Source organism: Alexandromys fortis, unplaced genomic scaffold (assembly GCF_014885135.2).
Source record: "Alexandromys fortis isolate MF-2015 unplaced genomic scaffold, M_Fortis_MF-2015_v1.1 scaffold_27, whole genome shotgun sequence".
Lineage (NCBI taxonomy): Eukaryota > Metazoa > Chordata > Mammalia > Rodentia > Cricetidae > Alexandromys > Alexandromys fortis.
This window is the reverse complement of record NW_026067952.1, coordinates 5,920,381-5,941,512: the sequence shown is the minus strand read 5'-3', so window position 1 is coordinate 5,941,512 and position 21,132 is coordinate 5,920,381. Positions and strand designations below refer to the sequence as shown.

At 43.3% G+C, this 21,132-nt stretch overlaps 1 protein-coding gene across 1 annotated transcript in view; it reads right to left on the bottom strand.

Moving 5' to 3' along the window:
• The window catches only part of Ptprt (protein tyrosine phosphatase receptor type T), a 1,017,256-nt gene that overhangs the window by 122,760 nt on the left and 873,364 nt on the right, over positions 1–21,132 (bottom strand). The window contains exon 15 of the mRNA XM_050150909.1: positions 6,135–6,270. Coding sequence (XP_050006866.1) covers positions 6,135–6,270 — 136 coding nt within the window. The remainder of the gene's footprint in view (positions 1–6,134; positions 6,271–21,132) is intronic.

Genomic DNA, 21,132 nt, shown 5'->3' with positions numbered 1-21,132 from the left:
TAAGAGTGAGACACAGTACTGTCACAGAGACATGTGATTTGGGGCAATTTTCTAACACTCTTCGTGTTTTAGTTATCTGACTTACAGGATGTGTGTGTGTGTGTGTGTGTATGTATGTATACTTACATGCATAAATATGTACTTAAACACACTATAACCCAATAATATGTCTTATAATAGCTGGTACAGGGGGATTTAGGCTTTCTGATTGTCTCACTCTTTTATTTTTATTTAGCTTTTCTTTCTAAACAATGTGGTATCTGATGGCACAGACCATGAATTTTTTAAACAGTGTCCTTTATTTAAAGGACCTCATATGTCTTAGGACTTGCTTTAACATTGATGCTGGGTGCTCACATTGGTATTTATATTCTGAAGAATAATATACTTGTTAAGAGAGAGTGCTAGCCCTCATCTGTTTTAAATTCACTGGGATATTCCACTCAGTTTGTGTTTGTTTGTTTGTTTGTTGTAGGAAATTTCCAGGCTCTGCAAGGCGTGTTTGAGTCAAGGAAGAATCATGATACATAGCTGGTAATCCAGTAGAGTTGATAAAGTGTCAACACAGGTGACAACGGTGAATCAGAACATAAAGTGGAGCTTCACAGAGGACATCCATATAGTAGGGCCATGAAATGGTTACTGGTGAAGGGACCAGAATTTGACCTTTATATAGGCGATGAAAAAGCCCAAGCACTGATCAGGAGTGAAGCTCACAAACACAACTACAAGAGTGCGGTGATGCTAGGGGTCCTGAAAAACACAGTGAGCCTGGGGGCAGACCTTCATGAAACAGTTTTCCAAAGGAGGTGAACGTGTGCATTTCCCTCACCCCACCCCATGAGCCATTGAAGCTTAGACAACAGGCTAGAGAGAATGCACTGAAATTTGAAACATTATTCTGGGTACTGTTGAAGGATAGGCTGACGTGATAATAGTGAGAGGAGCTAGTGAGGAGACACACACATTACAGGTCTACCTTCTTCCCTGGGAAGAGCCAAGGACAGCGAGACACCTGACCATCAAAATGCAAAGATGTAGGCTTAGAAGAATTCATGGTGATAAATCCTCATGTGCTTGATAAAAAAAAAAAAGTATGCCTGTCAATGAGCTGGAGATATAAGATTGGGAGCCGGTTGGCAGATAGACAATGGTTTCTACATTGATTCTGAAAAAGCCCAGTGGATGTCCAAGTGTATATGATACAGTGAGAGAGGCCTGAAGTAGAAGCCCCTTACCATCATGGGCCACTTCCATCTCCAGATCAGTAAAACAATCACCACTAGGTTATGTGGTGATGAAGACACAGGAAAACTAGTGCAGGCAACATAGGGGCTGCATGCAAGGGACCATCACTGGGCCATTCTACTGGGCCTGGAATGTAGGAAGACTGTGCCAGGACATCACACTGGGATTCATATTTGGGAGAATGTGGGGGTAAAAGTTTGACAGCGATAAGAATCTTATAGGCAAAGAAATAGGTCAAAATATTTCACCTGGGGAAACTTGGGTCCAAAATTAGAGTACAGCAAAATCAAGAGCGGGAAAGTGATATCCAAACCAGAACCTCTATGATTTGTTTGTTTGTTTGTTTGTTTGTTTTTTTTTGGTAATCTTGCAAGATTGCTGAAAACTAGCATTTTGGGCTCTGGAATCACAGTCTGGATTTATTTCTACACTTACCCCAGCACCTTGGCCAACTCATATAACCCTTTGGAACTCCACTTCCTATTTATAAAAAACAAATCAACAGCAGAATGGAATCCTCAACAGATCCAGGCAATTATGACCATTGAAAGAGTGATCATCAGGGCACCCAGGAGTCTAAGCAGGGAATGAAGAAACTGGGTGATTGTGTGAGTGTCATTTGCAGACTTGCTGGTAGCACTTTGGTGACAATTTTGGAACGAGTTTGGTACAATGAATGTTCCTGTTGGCATCAGACATTCTGATTCCTTACAGAGGTATATGGAACAAAGTCTGACTAGTCCCCATTAAACTTGGCAGCAACACAAAATGAACTAACTCCATGTCTTTTGTTTTTGTGGGATTTTTATTAGTTTAGACATGTTTTATTTTCTTGTTTTTGTTTGCTAGGTTTGATTCTCATTTGTGTGGTTTTTGTGGTAAGCAAGCCTGCCTTCAAGATCCTGCTTGGTTTCCTGTCCTGACTGCCCTCAACGATGGGCTGTAACCTGTTGACTAAGCTAATTTTGGTTAGACTGTTCTTTATCGTAGAGACTGAAAGGAAAGTATAACAAACTCCATTCTCAGACTCCAGGAAGCAAATTCCAAAGCAACATGACACTGAAGTACGTGAAACGTGGGCGCATAGGCGTGGCCTAGAGGTGTTGATATGGGAGTGGCTAATGGCAGCTTCCACCGTCAAGATGTTCCCAATTAAGGCACAAAAACTTGGAATTTCTATCTCACTCTGCCCTGAAAGTATGCAGTGCTCTACGGTATCAGGCTAAGGGACGATGTAGGTGCCTCACAACCTCTTGCTTGCCTATTTCTTTGGAGGAGACACTCTAAAGACTCCAAAATAAAAAAAAAAAAAGTAAAAGGAAAAATGAACTCCGGACTGCAGAGAGGAGCTGGCACTGAGGGCTTCTCATTGTTGGGAGTTCAGGACCTAAAGAGTATGTATTACTACATAATGGCATGGTATGTGGCTTGGAGCATCCGTTCTGGAATACTCTGAAGTCTAGATATAACTGGTAGATCCTGATGCAAAAGAGAAACTAAGGATGGATATTTTGCAGTGAGCATGGCTAACACCATGCTGGAAATCAAGTGTGTCAGGGAAGGGCTAAGGGTTTAGAGTCTACTTTACATGACATCCAGATTATGCATAGGTCCACAGTCAAAAATGAATGGTTAAGAGTGATTCAAAAATAATCCTAAATTTTAATTGCAGTGTTTTGGAAACTATAAAAAGTCTTATTTAAGCCTCCATTGACATCACCATTTGACTTTTATCTCTAAAGACCCTCCTCTGCATTATAAAACAAGTACAAGGAAAGAATATAAAACATTCAACCGATTTTTTGTTAATTTTTTCCTTCCTATTTCCCTTTCTTACTATTTTCTTGAGTCATCTAAATGTAAATTAATTTCTCCATAAAGTTCTTCCTTTTATTCTTTGCACTTCAAGTAATTCTCTGCCTGCTTTCCCATTCTGTTACTGAAGAGAAACCCTAGCAAGAAGACAGATTTTTTTTTGGAGAGTAAGAGGAGAGCTTCACCATCAATGACGGTGAACCCCTAAGAGGGAGAGTCTGGGGACATCTGTGTTTATGGAAACATCTGTGGCTGTAGCCTAGAAAGATCTGAGATGGACTCAACTCAAGATTTAGAGGCATAGGGAGCAGAAAAAAAAATCAACAACCAAAACCTGTCACTGCATTCGTGACCATGGAGGACAGGGGGATGGCCCTGCCAAGTTCAAGCCAGTGAAGGAGATAGGTAACGGCAAGCAGGTATTTGCCCTCTGAGAACCCATCGACCCGGGAACTGGAGGTGAGAATGGGGCGCTGAAAGGACCCTGCCTGACCCAGGGATCCTGAGCTGCCTTGATTTACTCATTCATCATTCAGTGGGTCCGTTACTCTAAACGTCTCCCTTCCAGGCTGCTGTGGGTAGCATTTTGGCTAGCAGCTTGTTAGTAACAGTCTGGATTGAATTATGTCCCCATATTTATTCAACGGGCTGGAGTCAGAAGAATTCCACAGAAAGAATGAGTTCACTGTGGTGGCCTTCATTGTCCTCGAGGCATCTCTTAGACATGGGAAAACATGGTTAGGAGAAAGAAGCAGGCCTGTGCTAAATTTCTTTCCTCCCCCACCTTACCTTTCCTCTCCTCCTTTCCCCCCTACTCCTTTTTAGCCCCCATCCCCCTTCACACCATCTGTGCATTATTCCTATCAACCAGCAGAAACATGCCCATAGACTGCATATGCAAGTACAGATCAGCATCCCCAAGCTGTGCATTGCCACGGGGTCTAAATTTTGCTCTGGGAAATAAATGGTGATCATGTGACACCTGTTGGTTGTGTCTGACAGTTTTGTAGACATGAGAGGTGATAAAGATACCCCTGGGAGAGGTTAAACCACACGGAAGGCTCACTCTCTGTGTACCCTCACCCTAGAAGCAGAAAGCCATCCCTTTCCTCCCTCCCGGAAAATCACACATTTCAGAAATAGCTGCTGAGAAGGAAGTGAATTTTTTTTTTCTCGCAAGCTCACAGTCGATGGTGACGTAGGTTAAGCCAGGCTTTAGAAAGAGCAAAATTGGAAGAACATATCTGACTTACAAATTGGTGGCAAAGAATCAGAAAATTTCACGATATTCAATTCCATTTAATTGGCTGCTTTTTTCCATGTAGACAGTCCCAGACTCACCTCTGCCTCTGCCACACCTGCAAGGCTAATAGACCTGTCTGTGATCTTATATGTACAATATGCTCACCACTCCCAGAGAACTCAAAGTGCATGTTCTGCTTCAAATAATAGTGGCTGATTGGCTAGTCCCCGGGACATGCAGTATGGTCATGTTTAATCAATGATAATGGGATTACAAGGAACGGCTCCCTTTAGCTCTCTGAAGCCCCTGTGTTCACACTGATAACATAAAATCTTCCTTTCACTCTATTTTTTTCCAATGAGAAAATTGATAACTGGTTGGGAACCTTAACTCTTATGCCATTCCATTGGTTACTTGAGAAGAGGAACAGTAGCATTAGATAAAATATATAAATAAAAGGCCAAGTCCCCGAAAGAAGAGATCTTGGTAAGGAAGAAGACGGGCAGAGTCAAAGCTTTTCCCATGAGAGAGAGATCAACAAGGACAACTGGCGGTTTCACGGATGAGAAAAGACCAGCTGCACACATAACGCCAGCACTAGCATTTCTGAGTCGTCGGTGACTAAAAATAAGGACATTGTTTTTCAATTTGTTTCCTCACTGGTACTCATGTGACTCCTTGAGTAGACCTAGTGGTGTCTTTGGGGGCATTTAGTTTCTTTATTCTGGTGGAAAAATAAGTTCCAAAGTGTCTTTCAACTTGAAGATGGTAGAAATTCCCTGGTCCTTCTCATTGCTGTTTTCCTGAACTTCACAGCTAACCAAACCCAGAGCTCCAGTGTCAGGTGTAACTTTAAAGACTAGTTTCGTAAACTGCTGTTTGCATTCTGGAAAGATAGGGTTGTAGCAGATGTTACTATAATATGGCTGATGCCTTCTTAGGTTTGGCTGGAATCTAGGAAGATGGAGGCTGTGACTGGAGTCCATCAGTGAAACTTGGAAATGAAGTTTGCCAATACGGTGAAAGGTAAAGGCCAAACATAGATGGTTGGGGATCCGGTTTTGAGTAATATTCAATGATCATTAATGATAATGCTTGCTCCTACCCATGCTTTGCATTTTTCTACCTCTTTCTTTGAATTCTTTGTATTATCTTCAAACCTGTGACTATTTATTAAGCAGATGATGAGTATGGGAGGTTGAACCTTGGCAATAAAGGTATTGGTACCCTTGCTTTCATCAGTAATGCGATTTACATACAACATAAGAAAACGGTATTAGTTGCCCATAGGTGCCCAGGGAAACATTCTGATAAAAGATAATACATGGTAATAACTGGCTGGGAAGATCTGGTGAGACATGGCAAAGGAAGGAGTCTCATGTAGGAGAATTTCTGAAGTCTCATTCCTTTGGAGGCTTTGTGGCAACAGGAGAGGCTGCTCTTGACTGGTGGATACTGGAGAAATGCAGTAAAGAAAAGGTGAAGCATCATTTTACTGTGTTTATCTGTGCTCCTGGAGCTCCCCATCCATCTTGAGGGTGTCACAAACCATCCACAGTAGTTAATTCCAAGAAGACTTACTTCATCATAACCAGACTCCATGGCACAACAATGAAGCAACAGGAATCACTGACCACCTAAAAAGCTGGCCTTCTCAAAGACACTTGTCAAGGAGGCAATATATATCTCTCAAACAATCACACAAGGAACTCACGGATCCTATGGGAAAAGCTCTACTGGACAGTAGTTGACAGAAATACGCCCCAGCCACATGCTAGTGCTAGGGTCATGGGGTCAGCAAGATCTTCTGGGCAGTGTCAAGACTCACCTCCTTTTGATGGTCAGCATCACACCCAGGAGAATGATGATGAACATGAGGAGGCCAGCGATCACACCTGCCATCTTCACCGTGTTGTCTACCTGCTTCTCTGGCTCCACAGTGTTAGAATTCTGCGTGGAAGCACCTTGGGAGGAAAACAGGAGGAGGAAGATATTAGAAAGGCTCACACGTGACCAGGCAACGGTGACAGTGAGAACAGTGTCTATTTATTAAAACGAACTATGTGCCAGGCACTGTGCTGAGAGCTTCAGATACATTGTTCTACAGAGTCCCCTCTGAGAATTAATTCCTTAAGAGATTGGGATTTCTATGATGTCCTCTTCAAGGTGAAGAAACTGACATTCTAAAGCAAACAAGAGTTTCTCATATTTGCCATGTGGGAGCATAAGGTTTTATTCATTATGTTGCTTTGCTGTGAGAGTTCACTCCTTGGCTCGCCAGTCAGTTCCTGGGCTCATAGAATTATGTTTCAGATTATGTAATGGAAATAATAGCTTTGTGTTAAAGTAACACAGTTAAAATTACTTGCTATCTAAGGAATCTTTTGCTTTATTATTTTTTATATAAGAAGCCAACAGTAGAGGAAAAAGTAGTAGATAAAAAGGAATAGCCTTGGGTTTAGAAAACATGACAAATTTCAATTTTGGCCATTATGTAATACTATATGTTAACTTGCTGACCCAGTCTCTCTCGTAAAGGAAAGTATGAACTGACCACTTATGTCTTTAGACTGTGTGGGTGGTTCACGGCTCTAACTTGGTCAATCACAAATAGTTCCAAAACCAGACATTGTTTTCCCAATTTTAGATATGGAAAAAAAATACCAAAAAACAAAGGCAAAAAAAATGAAAGGCCTTGCTAGAAGTCCGTGGATGATATTAATGTCAGAAACAATATTTCCCAGGTTGGTAACTTCAAACTTAGGCCTTAGTGATGAGAAACTTTGAATACATCCCCCGAAACCCCTTCTTCCTCATCCCTTATCTTCAAACAGCTGCTTTGCTTGCTCTATAGCAAAGTAAGTGAACAAAGAGAGGCGGAGACCAGCCTCTTCATGAGTTTACTAAGGATGGAAGTCAATTTCCTGTCTCAGACATTCTGGAGGGTAGACCATGGACTACCAGCATCCTAGGGTAATTTTCTCCTGCTGTCTTTATTTCCCCATTAGAATCACTTTTTTGGTTAGCAATTTAAAGTCAGAAGCACCTTTTCCCAAACTCATCTCTACTTTTCTGCAACATCAGCACCAGTTCATCCTTCATCAGCCAATATACCTTCTGTGGCCTCCTGTGCCTCTGGCAGAGTTTCTTTCTCCACTAAATTCTGATAACACTTTATAACAGTTTGAGGATACCTCACGGTCTCTCATACCACAATGTACCGATATTATTAGTTGCTTGTTTTCACATCTGTCTTTTCCACTGGTCTGCAAGCTCCTCGCGGGTAGCATTATGCCTCTTTTATCTTTGTTTCCTATGTTAGCACAGATCCTGACTCATAATAGGCGCTCTCTAAATGTATGTGGTTTTTTGGTATTTGGCTAAAGGGATGATGTCTCTGCCCACACACATTTGTCCTCATGGAACCAAGTTGAGTTTTCTCTTGCTTTTAGTCATGTATTCATAGAACTTAGCTGAGCACTGAATTGAAGGGTTGCTTTTTCAACACAAAACTTTGAATCTGATTCCCCAAACTCCCTGCTGCTTAAGTGCAGGCCTCCAGCACATTGATACTTTTCAATTTTTTTTGTTTATGTGTGTAGAGTGCATATTCTCTCCAGACACTTTCCCCAAATTTTAGTTAACTCTGGCGAGTTGGTTTACTTAGCAGAGTGCCCTTGGTGGGAATGGGAAGCCTTTAAGAGCAGGTGCTGTGTCCTTTTCATCGCTACAATGTCAGTGTTGACCAAAGGACTCCTCCTCACAGTCACTGTGAAGGTTGTGGGGACATAAAAATGCACAGGCCAGAATCACTTATTTATTAATTCAGTTATGCATCTTTAGCTGCCGTGTGTCTAAGTGTTGGGTCCAAACTATAATCTCTGTAGGGTCAAAAAACATTTTCATAGAAGCCATTAAAGGTGAAATATTTTATTCATTACTTCTGCCAGATAAAGGCAAGACCAATTCATTCAACTCCAGGGCTGTCTGATAAGCTTCTGCCATTTTGCAGTGCACTGATTTTCTGATGCATGTGGGGATAGCCAGTGTATCTTTAGTCAGGGCAGTCTGGTATTGCAGAGTAGGGGTACTTCTGAATAGTCCTAAATAGCCTCTATTTATGAGATTGAAGGTATGATTTCTAGGAAAAAGCTAGTTGATAAAACCAAGACCAAAGGAAAGAGAGCACCGCAGATCACAAGGCCCCCAATGCTGACAATTTTTATATTCAGAATTAGAGCAAAGGTTGGCTCTAGATCATGGCATCATTGGTGGAGTTATCTGTACTTAGTACCTGTTCTGGAGTGCAAGGCTGAAGTGCCCTGAGAGCCTCTTCCTATGTAATATCCCTGTTGTCACTGGTCTAATGAGATTCACACCCCACGCCTTAGGTATGTAAACATCCACTGATGGCAGGCATCTGGAGACATCGTGGTAAGCAAACACAGTCCCTGTTGTCAGAGAATTTGCACTCCCTGGTATGTGTAACCCTGTGAGGACATACTCAATAATTGGTAATGGCAACTGTGGTTTGAAAGAATAATGGCCCCCAAAGGGTGTAGCACTCGTAGGGGGTGTGGCCTTGTTGGAGTAAGTGTGGTCCTCTTGGAGGAAGGAGGCATGCCTTGAGGTCTCTTATATGCTCAAGTCATGCCCACTGAGACAGATGACTTCCTATTGCCTTCAAGTCAAGATGTAGGGTTCTCAGCTACTTCTCCAGCATCAAGTTTGTCACTATTAGGAGGTGTGGCCTTGTTGGAGTAGGTGTAATTCTGTTGGAGGAATTGTGTCACTGTGAAGACAAGCTATGAAGTCTCATATATGCTCAAATCATGTCCACTGATACAGGCTACTTCCTTTTGCCTGCAAGTCAAGATGTAGGAATCTCAGCTGCATCTCCAGCGCCATGTCTGCCTATAGGCCACCATATCACACCATGATGATAATGGATTAAACTTCTGAAACTGTAAGTTACCCCAATTAAATGCTTTTTTCTACTTTTATAAGAGTTACCATGGTCATGGTGTCTCTTCACAGCAATAGAAATCCTAACTAAGATAGCAACTTTCAGCTCTAGGGTGCAGACAGGAGCAGTAAAGCAGACACCCTTGGTCAGGCTTTGCGAGTGGTGAGGAACCTAGTGTATGGCAGATATGTAGTATTTAAGGGGTCAAAAGGTGAGAAAGAAGGCAAAGAAAGATGCTGGAGAGGGAAGCAGGAGCCAGTTCACACATGGCACTGCAGGCTATGATGATGGTTTTGGTCCATAGCCCAAGCTAAACAGACAGTCATCTAAATACTCGTGTGCTCATGAGTCAGATTTGTGCTTCCAGCACATCATCCCAGCGTCAACGTGGAGACAAAGTGGCTTGGAGAAATGAGTTTGGAGATTATCGTAGGCACATAGGTAGAAGATGATAGTAACAAAGACTCAAGAAATAGCAGTGGAGATTTGGAGATGCAATAAAAAGGATAATTACCTGAAATAAACACAGTGAAAACTGACAATAGATGGAGCAAGGAAATTAAAGGAGAACAAAATTACAAGGGCGGCCACAGGTTTTGGTTTGTGTGACATGGTAGATGATAGTGGGATTTATGGCTTCAAGAAACCGCACAAAAAGAAGCCCTAGAATGGAAACCCTGCTTGAGTTTAGAGTAATTTGATTGGGAGGATAGGTGGCTGAAAGTGTGAATCTAGCACTCTGGGGGGAACTCTGAGCTGTAGATAAAAAGATCAATTCTTAAATATCCACAAACGGTATTTGTAGCATGAGAGTTAGTGAAATTGCCTAGGAAGGGCATAACAAGTTAAAGAAGAAGCAGGCCTAGACAAGAGACTTGTAGCTCAGTAGTGTCCAGGGAGTGGGCAGAGGCAGACAAACCTGCAGACAAAACGTGAACATCTAGGCAAGGAAAGCAAACCCAGCTGAGTATTGTGTCCTAGAACCAACAGAAGATGAATTTCCAGAAGAAAGGCATGTGTTTCCAGGGAAAGATCAGGGCCCATGCTCCAAGGTAAGTGAAGGTCTTAGTTAAGTGTTAGGAAACCTTTCCTCAAGACCAAGATGATTTTGATAGAAGCCCCTTCAACGGTGACCAGGGCCAATCATTAGTATTCACCTGACGGCCACAGAGAAACATCCAGATTCTGGGCGGTCATGTGAAAAGTGACAGCCCGATAGTTTAAAAAAGTCCAGTGAGTTTAAGCCAAAGGTCTCAGAGCAGAAAGCATGGACTACATGGTGAGGTTATTAGGGGCAACTATGCTTTCCTGATCCATTCAGGCTCAGATACGACTACAAGAATTTGCAGAAAACTCAACGTTCACTTAAGCATTCTCTAAGATAATTTTCAGGAGTTGCCAGGGACTTGCTTTCCTGCACATAAATGAATGGCATTGGCAATTCAAAGGTGACAAACGTATGGAGAGAATGACTCTAGAGAAAAAGCAAGATTCCTATGTGACCCAAGAGGGATAAGAACATGGGAAGTACCAGTGACACTTCCGTTGGGAGTCAGAGTTATGTGCTCAGGGCTGGCACTGGAGATGCTTGGTGATTGGAATGAGAACTGAGTTCAGAGATACAGGGAAGCATGCAGGGCGGGCTTCTCATAGGACCACGAACCACAATGACCATCATTCCACACGTGCCACAACCAAGGCTGGTAAATCAAAGGCTGCCTACTTGACTCAATGCCCCAGCAATCCAAAGAGGGATAGTCCAAGAGGTCGAACTGGTAGACTCCTCCAGAGAATTACTTAGCCTCAATTCCAGTCCCTGACAGACCCAGTCTCTGACCCTGATGACTTCTGCCTTTCAGTCCAGAATTGGGAGGAAGGAGGAAGGGAATTTGGGTACATCTTCTTCACCCTTGGCTTCCCCAGGACCCAACCTGAGCACAATCCAAGGAAATCAGAATTGGCAACGAGGCACCAGGTGATAAGTTATTAAATTAGATAAGCTTTGAGATTCTCCTTGAGTCCCCTGTGTGATGCGCTCATCAAAAACAGTCTTGTGAACTCAGCTTACTAATTCTGCTGTGTCTAACATGACGCTGCAGGACTGACCTTGAACCCCAGCCAGCTGTGCCCTCTAAGCTCTGAGTACTCCCAAAGGCTATACTAGTTTTCTCAAAGCAGCTGTCACTTGGCTTTTCCCTCTTTGTGTTCTTCAAAGCTTAGAGAAGTGGTTCTCAACCTGTGGGTCTCGATGCCTTTGGGGCCAAACAGCTCTTTCATAGGTGTCACCTAAGACCATCAGAAAACACAGATATTTACATTACAGTTCATAACAGTAGCCATACTACAGTTATGAAGGAGCCACACAAATAAACTTATGGTGGGTGGTCCCCACAACATGAAGACTAACTGCATGAAGAGTCACATCATGAGGAAGGTTGAGAACCACTGGCTTCGAGTCTTATCCCATCCTAGCTTCAGTCCCCAGTCCAGACCTGATTTTCTCTTTCCTAGCTGTCTATCCTTAAATGAAGAAGCTCAGGACCTAAGATACATAGCTTCTTGGAGGTGTCTCCCCACCCTCAATTTTACATCCCTATGCGAGGCCAAGGGCCATGTAGGTGTGTCTCCCTCCTACTTTCTCCAACGTTACAAATCAGCTGTCTCATCCTGATCATCCCCAGGGATTTCTAAGACCTCTAATGGCAAGGACAGTGTTGGTCGATGCTCCTCTGTATTCATCAGAACTCTGATGAATCTTGTCTAACTAGACATTAAACTACCCGAGAGAGATACCCAGGGTAAGATAAACCAGGAGACTTGATACGTAGAACATGATTTATCACTCAGGATACCAGCATCACCTAGGAACTTATTAAATTTTAGACTCACAGGCTCTGCTCCAGGACTATGGAAGCGGCAATTACATGTTGACAAAGTCTCCCCGTGGGTCAAGAGCAGGGCAAAGTTCACAGATCACTTAACTTGTGCAGGTGTATTAGTCAAGATCAGAACGTTTCTATCTAGAGGTTCTATTCTGATGAGATCCAGTTCTTGCTTTTTGGTCACCTAACATGTTATTGCAGAAGATGGGACATATTTGGTCTCTTTCATTTAAAAGGTCAGAGCATTGAAGGGACTGAGTAGATTAGGGAACCCCAAAATGAAATATTTCAATGTGGGGGAGCTACCCACTGGATCCTAACACTGTTTCTCTCATGCTATTATACAACCACCTCATCCCGATTTCAACCAGGGATTCCTTACTCAATGAGGGCCGAGCTCCAACACAAAGTAGTGACAACATGAAAATAGTTATCATTCCCTGTGGGGACACTTTGTGTTGTAACACATAAAACTTGCCTGAAGATCAGAGTGCGGAGCTAACCAATAGTAAGCCATAGAGGCCAGGCAGTGGTGGCACACACCTTTAATCCCAGCACCCGGGAGACAGAGGCAGAAAAACCTCTATGAGTTAAGGGCCACCCCTAGCTACAGAAGATTGAAGCAATCTAAAAGAGAAAAAAGGCCAAGTGGTAGTGGCTCAAGCCTTTAATCCCATCTCTAGGGAGGTGGAGACAGAAAGTGATAAAGCTGGACAGAGAGAGGAATTTAAGGCAGGAGGAGACAGGAGCTCAGAGTACAGTCTGAGGTTTCATAGGGACAGGATCTTGCCTTTTCGATCTGAGGACTTCAGAGAGGTAAGAACTCTAGGGCTGGGTGCTCTGCTTCTCTGATCTTTAGGCTTCACTGTCTAATAACTGGCCCCAAGCTTTTTATTATTAAGACCAATTAGGATTCATGCCACGATTCCCAAGATCCATTGAAGAGGCAGTCTTTCGGTTTACTGGCTCCTACTTTTGTCCCTGTTCTGACTGCTTTGCACCCCTGAATGCTTAATGAAGCCATCATCTTCTTAAAGTCAGAGCATTCATTGGACCCTGACCTTTCTAGCACTATCAACTGACAGGACTTCCCCATCTTAACTTGGGTGTCCCTTAACTCCAGTGACGTGACGTCTATTCTCTTGTCATCCTTATAGTTCTGGGACTTCTGTCCCATCCTACCTCTTCCCAGGGTGCTCACAGAGGCAGAAAACATGTCACCCACAGTGAAAGGAGCTTTTCAGGGCCATTGTGTGCACCTTTTCAAACAGAGGGGACTACATGACGTTGGTGCCTCATTTGATATTGAAATGCTATAGTTTTAGGATATTGGCTGAAAGCAATGATTTTCATACGGAAATCCTTGTGTTTCATTGCTGACTAGCCGAGTGACCTTGATCCAATCAATGAAACACAATGTGATTTTAATATCCTTATTTGTAAAAATTGAGAGAAAATCCTAAAATCACGAAGATTTTCTCAGGATCAGGGGTTGCTTGACAAACTCTAAGGAACCACACACATCTGGTGTCCTGACGGTACAGGATGGGAACTGGTTTCAGGGTGTCTGTAAGCTCTGGCAACTAGAGGCTGGGACCACACCTCCTTGCAGTCCTGCTACCTGGTTTTACTCAAGTCCTTTGAATAAAGCTAAGCAGAGTCCCCATCGCCAGAGTGATGCACTTGACTCTGCTCATATAGGCAGGGCCCATATCAGGCTTACATCTGGATGACTTAATGGCAGCAATAACATAATTTGGCAACAAGGGATTAATGATTCACTCGCAAAGCACTCTCGCTGGCGTCGGGCCCAACTGCATAGCTGTACTTGAGAGAATGTTTCCCTGTAAAGATATGCAGCAAGAAATAGAAGTCACAGATGAAGAACATCTAATTGCAATTGATAAAACCCAAGTAAATCCCAGCGGATGTGTAACCCATGCTGGTGATCATTGCTGACAGCAAAGAAAGGAAGCTGGCTCTTGGGGTTGCGGTTCCTAAAAGCTGCACTCTTTAAAACACACAGCGGCCTCTCAGCTATCCAAGGGCATATTATCCCCAGTGTGGCTTATCTCAGGCGAATCTTACTGCGCTGGCAGTTTACCCCTGTCTACTTAATGACTCCTTTTGTTGAAGAGTTTCTCTGTCTTTACTTTGGCTATGCGTGTATCTGGCACCCCGCAGCGAAAAACCTTTGAAACCCTCACTCTGAGCTGCTACCTCTGTGGCAGGGAAGGCTTTAAGCATAGCAGGCATCTCTGATTATGGAGGTTTTGCCAAGTGGAGACAACAGGGAACAGATAAGGAAGCTGGGAAACTTCCCGGCTCTGTGAAAGTCAGGTATGTACTATATATGCGCTTGACTTGGCTGGAAGCAAATTCTCTAAACGACAGGCTATTTTAAGATGGAATGGAAGTCCAAGATAGTAAACAAGTTGGTGGGAGAAGCATCTGGTTACTTCATTAGATTCAAGCCTCTAGACTTTACAAATTGCATCCCAAAGCATTTAAAGTATTTGTAATTGTGATCATGAACTACTTTGGCAGTCTTTGAGGGTAGAAACAGTAGTGAACAGGAGGGGAGCGGGAAGCCTGGGGAGAAACAAATGCTATTGCTTTTTTTTTCTTAATGAAAAAGATGTGTATTTCAGATTTTTTTTTCGCTAGTATGATATTGATGAAGGAAATAAATAACATAGACTAGATGATGAAATCAGGTTCCCCCAACCTTTACTACTCATAAAGGGAAGGGATGATAGAAATCGGCACAGGCTCCACATCAATCAGCAGCCAACCAAGAAAAGGGAAGCAACTCTAGGCCTTTTAATGGGAGTCATTGTACCAGGACATTGGTAGCTAGAGTCAGAAGATGCTGGGAAGTCAAGAGCAAAATAATCGGGAAGCTACTACCCACCCCAGAAAGGAGAAACAGAAAATAGTGAATCAGCCAGAGAACAAGATCACCCAGCAAGAGAGAGAAGTGCAGGTGGCCCTTGGGGGAATTAGACTCATGGGACAGACACAGACTGACAAAGGAAGGGCTGAAGTTAAACCAGGAAGCTTCTCCTGGCCTTTTCTCTTCCAACTCTAACTGGGGTCTTCAGCTGGATAAGCCCAGAAGTCACAGGCTTGGCGGTGCAGGAGGGGAAGTCTGCAGGGAATACCTGGATGTCCACGCAGGACATGACGATAGAGAAGAACAGGCATAGATCAGATGGGTAAGGGGCCAGCATGGGCGCTCTATGAGCACATGATCCCAGACTCTACTGCTTTTGAGAGTTACCAGGATGTATATATTTGGAGAATGTCTCATCTCATATTGTGTTTTGATTTCAGTAATGTCAGCGCTGCAATGGAGAAATCATGACTGGCTTGTATGACAGTTACATGTTAAGCTGGGGCTTTCCAGAAGATGGCAACATGAGAGTCAATGGAAGCAAAATTCTTGACCACTTTAAAACACTAATATAATTAATATAATATAATATAACTATAAACTGTGCGGCAGAGTTTAAACTATAGCCATGTTTTACGCCTGTTCCCTCTCCTAGCCTCTTTAATCCTCACTGAAACCCTGAAGCGGGTTCTGCTATCATAGTCATTTCAAAGATGGTGAAACTGAAGCTCCAAGAGACAAGATAACAGCAGCTGGCAGCAGAGCCTGCAGAACCTTGATGTCTGGTGCCGAATTTCTTCTCATTAAACCGCTACACTATGGAGAGAGGTTGCTCAGCCCCAAACTGGCTGTTTGCCCTCTGATACCTAGAAGATAGAAGGAGACCAGTATGAAGGAGATCAAGAATCTTATCTCAACCAGCTAGATAAAACCAACTTGGTACAAATACCAGCCATAGGTAGGTATTTCTATCTGTCCCCGCTGGGTCTGCCGCCTGCTGCTATACCAACCAATTCCATTTCATACCTGCCTCTGCTTGAAGATTCTCTTTCTGCCCTCCAACCAGCATACCTTATTCTAATATCCATGGGATTGATGAACATGTCATGTGAACCTTGTTATATGAGCTAAATTATACGGGCTTTGCTCAAGTGATATTTAAACTTGACCTTTTCAACTTAATTTCTTTTATTCTTTTCTCTTGCCTTGTATATCAACTACTATTTTAAAGTGCCTAATACTCTGAGTTTAGTTTCATTATTAATCTCTGGACTTTCTTGCTAAAACCTTTCTTGATATTTAGCAGCCAAAGCACCTCATTTTATTTCCATAGAAAGACATGTTTTGCGCCAAGTTTAGGTAAGTGCTATCTCTATTCTTTCCAATACCTGTTCTTTGAGGTTGATGTCTAATTTTTTTTTATTCCTGACTGCCTCCCCCACACCACAGAACTGAACCTCTTCACTCAGTGGGTTGGATTGATAGTGGAGTACCTAAGAAGGATCATTCTAGTCTGCTTTCAAGTGACATCACCTGGGATGGTTTGCAAGTAATAAATAAATTGCCTCAATTCACTACATGATAGTAATTACATTTAACCAAGATTTAACTTCGAGTCAATGTCAGGTAGCTGGAAAACACCATAGACACACGGGTTTTTCACAGATAGCTCAACCCTTGCTGGACAAAGTAATTTAATAAGTCCCGAGATAGGTGTAAAGAAGGTACACATTTCTAACACCCCAGACTCCCTCAACTTTAGCTAGCCAGTCCTGAGAGGTTAAAAGTGACTTCATCATAGCCCGTACAACTAAATCTGCTAAATATTGCTGACTGAGGTGCCCTCATTTTCCATCTTAAATGGAGGTTAGCACCCTGTGAGATGAGAATCACTTTAATTGATTGTTTGAAAGCCCTTTGGCCACTCAAATAAATTGTTCCCCCAGTGCTGATTCTGCTTCAGCCCATGCATCTCCTGACCACACGTTTCTAGGTAGACTTTGCTTTGTACAATGAATATTTCTGCATGCCAAATTCTACCTTGGCAGTGAGTGGCTCTATGATATGATGCAATGAGAACCTTGTAGAGATTCTCTTCTGGATGCAGGCAAACACCCTGATCACAAAATATTTTTTATGTGTTAAAATTTAGCACCTGACTTTCCTAAAAGCAGTCATATGCAATGGACCGTATACATAGGCAAGACTGACACACCCTTGGTAGAGCAAGGCTGGAAATACCTTATATCTTCAGATGACTCCACCTGTTCTTTTGTGTCCTTTCGAGGTCTAACCTATGTGCATTTCCAGGACCCAAGCACATATTTAGAGAAAGGACTTGATCTGCTATCAGAACAAGACCTTCAGCTAAACTACTGTGGGGTACAAAGCTGTCTCCAAAATCAGGAAGAAGATGCACTTTGTAAACTAGGTTCACAAAGGTCAAGTCACAGTCAAGGTTAACAATTAGGATGTAATGAAGTGGGGCTAAATACAAAGCAGGTGTCAGACATCAGCCCTTGACTTAGAATTATGATCTGGCCACCTGTATCCATCGAGAGAGGTCAAATAATGTCTAGAGTTATGCTTTGACATTGATCAGAAACAAATTTAGATCAGGGCCATGGTCTTACAGAGGTTAAGTGACCTCCAAGTGGAGTATACTCATTAGCTCCAATTCAACGCTCAGCCACAGAAGGGAGGTCCTAGACATTTCCTGGACATGGCCTAACCTGAGAGGTGCTGCAATTATTGCAATGATAATAAAGTACTGTGAGGTGCCGGGCATGATAGTTAATGAAGTAACAATCCTGCAACCATGGAACTCACCTTCGAGTGGAAAATCAACCTGTAAACTGAGAAGGTTTCACATACTGGATGCTCACACAGAAGTATGTCTAGGAAGACTGCACGCACAATTCTAGACTACACACTTGATTTCCACAAGTTGTCAGTGGTGTGAAACACACAGCAGGCATCCCTGTCACAATCCAGCATCACCCTTCTCTTTCTTTCCCCCACATTGGTGTCCTATACTTCCACGAGAACTGCCCCTTGGTTGCAGAAACCTGTGCATTGAGTCTGGAGCCCAGAGGGTTCAACACCACTTAGCTGTCACCAACATGTAGTTTTCAGTAGGTATCAGAGGGCCTGGAACAGATAGAAGGAACCCCAAAGGGAGGGAGAAATCTGTAGCTAGGATTAGAAGAAGCATGAGCAGGATCAGAGAGAGGAGCCAGAAAACATGCAGCATGGAATTCAGATTAGCTCAGCTAACCCAAGTGAGGTAATAAACCAGCGTGGAGCAGGGCAGCAATGGCTGAGACTCCAGCCAAATCCACTAGGAACGTGTTTTCTTTTTTTCTGGCCTTTGAATCATGGCTTTTAAAAATGGAAACACTGAATCAGTGTGTTTCTGATTAAAACAGATCTATCCCCTTTCCTCAGAGGATGGGTGGAAATGTAAATCTTCTATTAGTAGAGGTGCTGGGCTGATGAGAGTAGAAGTGGCCTAGAGTTGTGACAATGGCTGATGCTGGTCACACCAAGTCTCACTCCATGACTCTGATCATGCATGGCTTCTTCTAAACCAGCCCCATGCAAACCCAGGGCAGACATTAGGCTTAGCAAGATCACTCCCAGTCTGTATGGGAGGCTTTGTATATGGGGCCATGTAGAGTTACTAGTAGGCTGAAATTTAGTGCCCAGAGACGCACAATGGACCTTACAAAATTGGAAAAACCATGTCAGGTAAGATGTATAAAGCATTACCCTGCAGAAGGAGGAACAGGCAGTGTACTGTGTCTGGTGCATGCTCTCTCAGCATTAACCTCTTACCCCTTGATCTGCCAGTGCATGCAAGAGACTAAGAGCAAAAACCACTGCATATTTGCTGAAAACAAGGAAAAAGTTGACAGAACAAACCCAAGCAGCTCCAAGGCAAGCTCATGTTATGGGTTGTGCCAAGTTGAAGCGGAGCCCTCACTCTGGGCTGGAGGCAGCTGGCCATTTCCCATAGAATCAGTCAGAGATAACAGGCTTTATAGAGCTCCTACAGGTTTAGAAAGCCAGACCTTTCTAAATGGAAAGGAGAGCATCTCAGCAAAGGAAGACATGAGGTGAGAAAGGCAAGTACTTATGTGATCAGGATGGAAGAGATAAAGAGAGCAAAGGAGGAAATAAAGTCAGAGGGATTGAGAAGGTAGAGGCAAGCTGTCTATCCACAGTGCAGGAGAAGCTTTGGGCATGTGTCAATCAGAATCAGACTCTTCTCTTTGAAGGATGACTCGGGCATCTGTGGGGAGACACGCTGAAAGAGGAGGAATGTGAAGCTGACCATACCGACTATGAAGCCGTAGCAGTAAATTAAGTAAGACTTCAGTAGACCTGTGCATGAGCACTGCACATAGAAAGGAAAGAGAGATCCGGAGCCATCTGAGAGGTGGCACGAGCCAAATGAGCTGGCAGATCATAGATCAAAGATTGCTCTGGAATATTAGTCAGACATGTGCTCCATCCGCTTATGCTGTGGAACATTTGCTTAATGATGCAAAGATGTGTTGTGTTCTTTTATGCCGCATTTGTTTAACTCTGTGAAGCTGTGTTCCTTTGCCTATCTAAAACTATTCCAATAAAGAGCTGAATGGCCAGTAGTTAGGCAGGAGAAAGGGTAGGCAGAGCTGGCAGGCAGAGAGAATAAATAGAAAGAATGAGAATCAGAAAGAGTGAGAAAAGGAGAGAAGGAGGATGTCAGGGGACAGACACACAGACACACAGTCAGACATGGAATAAAAGGAAAGATACACAGAAAGGAGAAAAGTAAAAACCCAGAGGCAAAAGGTAGATGGGGTAATTTAAGAAAAACTGGTTAGAAATAAGCCAAGCTAAGGGAGGGCATTCATTAGTAAGAATATGTCTCCATGTATTTATTTGGGAGCTGGGTGGAGGGGCCCCAAAAGAGCAAAATAACAACTACAAAAGATGGAGAAGGAGAGAGGAGATGGATGGCACTGGGTTTCTGAATCTGAATTTGATGGCGGTTTTGAGTACAAGACTATGGCCCGACTTCTGCTTGGCCTAAAGGAAATTTCCCAGGAGTGAAATGGTGTCATGAAAACCTCAGCCATAGAAGTCGCTCAACTAGATGTTGTTTTGAAGGCAGAATGAGTGTTTGAGTGCAACAGGAGAGAACCCTGTATGCCTCGTCTGGACAAATCTACCGATTCCATTGAGAGGTTGTTATGTGGGAGTGTCATATATCAATCTGTTGATTTCATTGGTTAATTAAATAAAGAAACTGCTTGGCTGGCCCTGATAGGTTAAAACATAGGTGGAAGGAGTAAACAGGAGGAAGAGGAAGTGAGGTAAGACTCCTCAGACAGACCCGACAGCTCTGCTCTCTGGAGCAGAGATGCCATGCTCAGCTCTCCCGGGTAGACGCGATAGCTCTGTGCTCTGAGGCAGACGCATGAAGCTCAGACCCAGGATGGACCTAGGCTAGAATCTTCCCGGTAAGCGCACCTTGGGGTGCTTACACACATTATTAGAAATGGGCTAAATTAATATGTGAGAATTAGCCTAGAAGAGGCTAGATAGAAATGGGCCAAGCAGTCTTTAAATGAATACAGTTTGTGTGTTGTTATTTCGGGCATAAGCTAGCAGGCGGCTGGGGTGCTGGGGACACGGCCCCGCCGCAGCTCCTTATTTCAACAAGGTTGGTAACAGAAAATGCAGCCCAAATGATGGACCTGCAGCCTCCTTTCTTGTCATACTTTGAATGGACCACGGATAAAGACAGAATCTGGTTCAGTTTGTCAAGTGCTGGAGACACACCTGCGGCCTAAGAGCAGCACCAAACCCTGACCCGCTACCAGGGTGTCTGATCTTCAACTGCAGCCACAGTCCTGGTCTATGCTGATAGCAACTAAGAAACTGGTTGAATGGAGGGGTGTGAGGTCAACTTGATCTTCGTATTGTGCCTCCTTAGCTCTTTGCCCTCACCTCTTGCTTTGGGCTGTCACAGCAAGGCTTGCTGTGCAAATCTGTCCAGACTTTTAGCTGTATCTCAGATTCATTACGTACC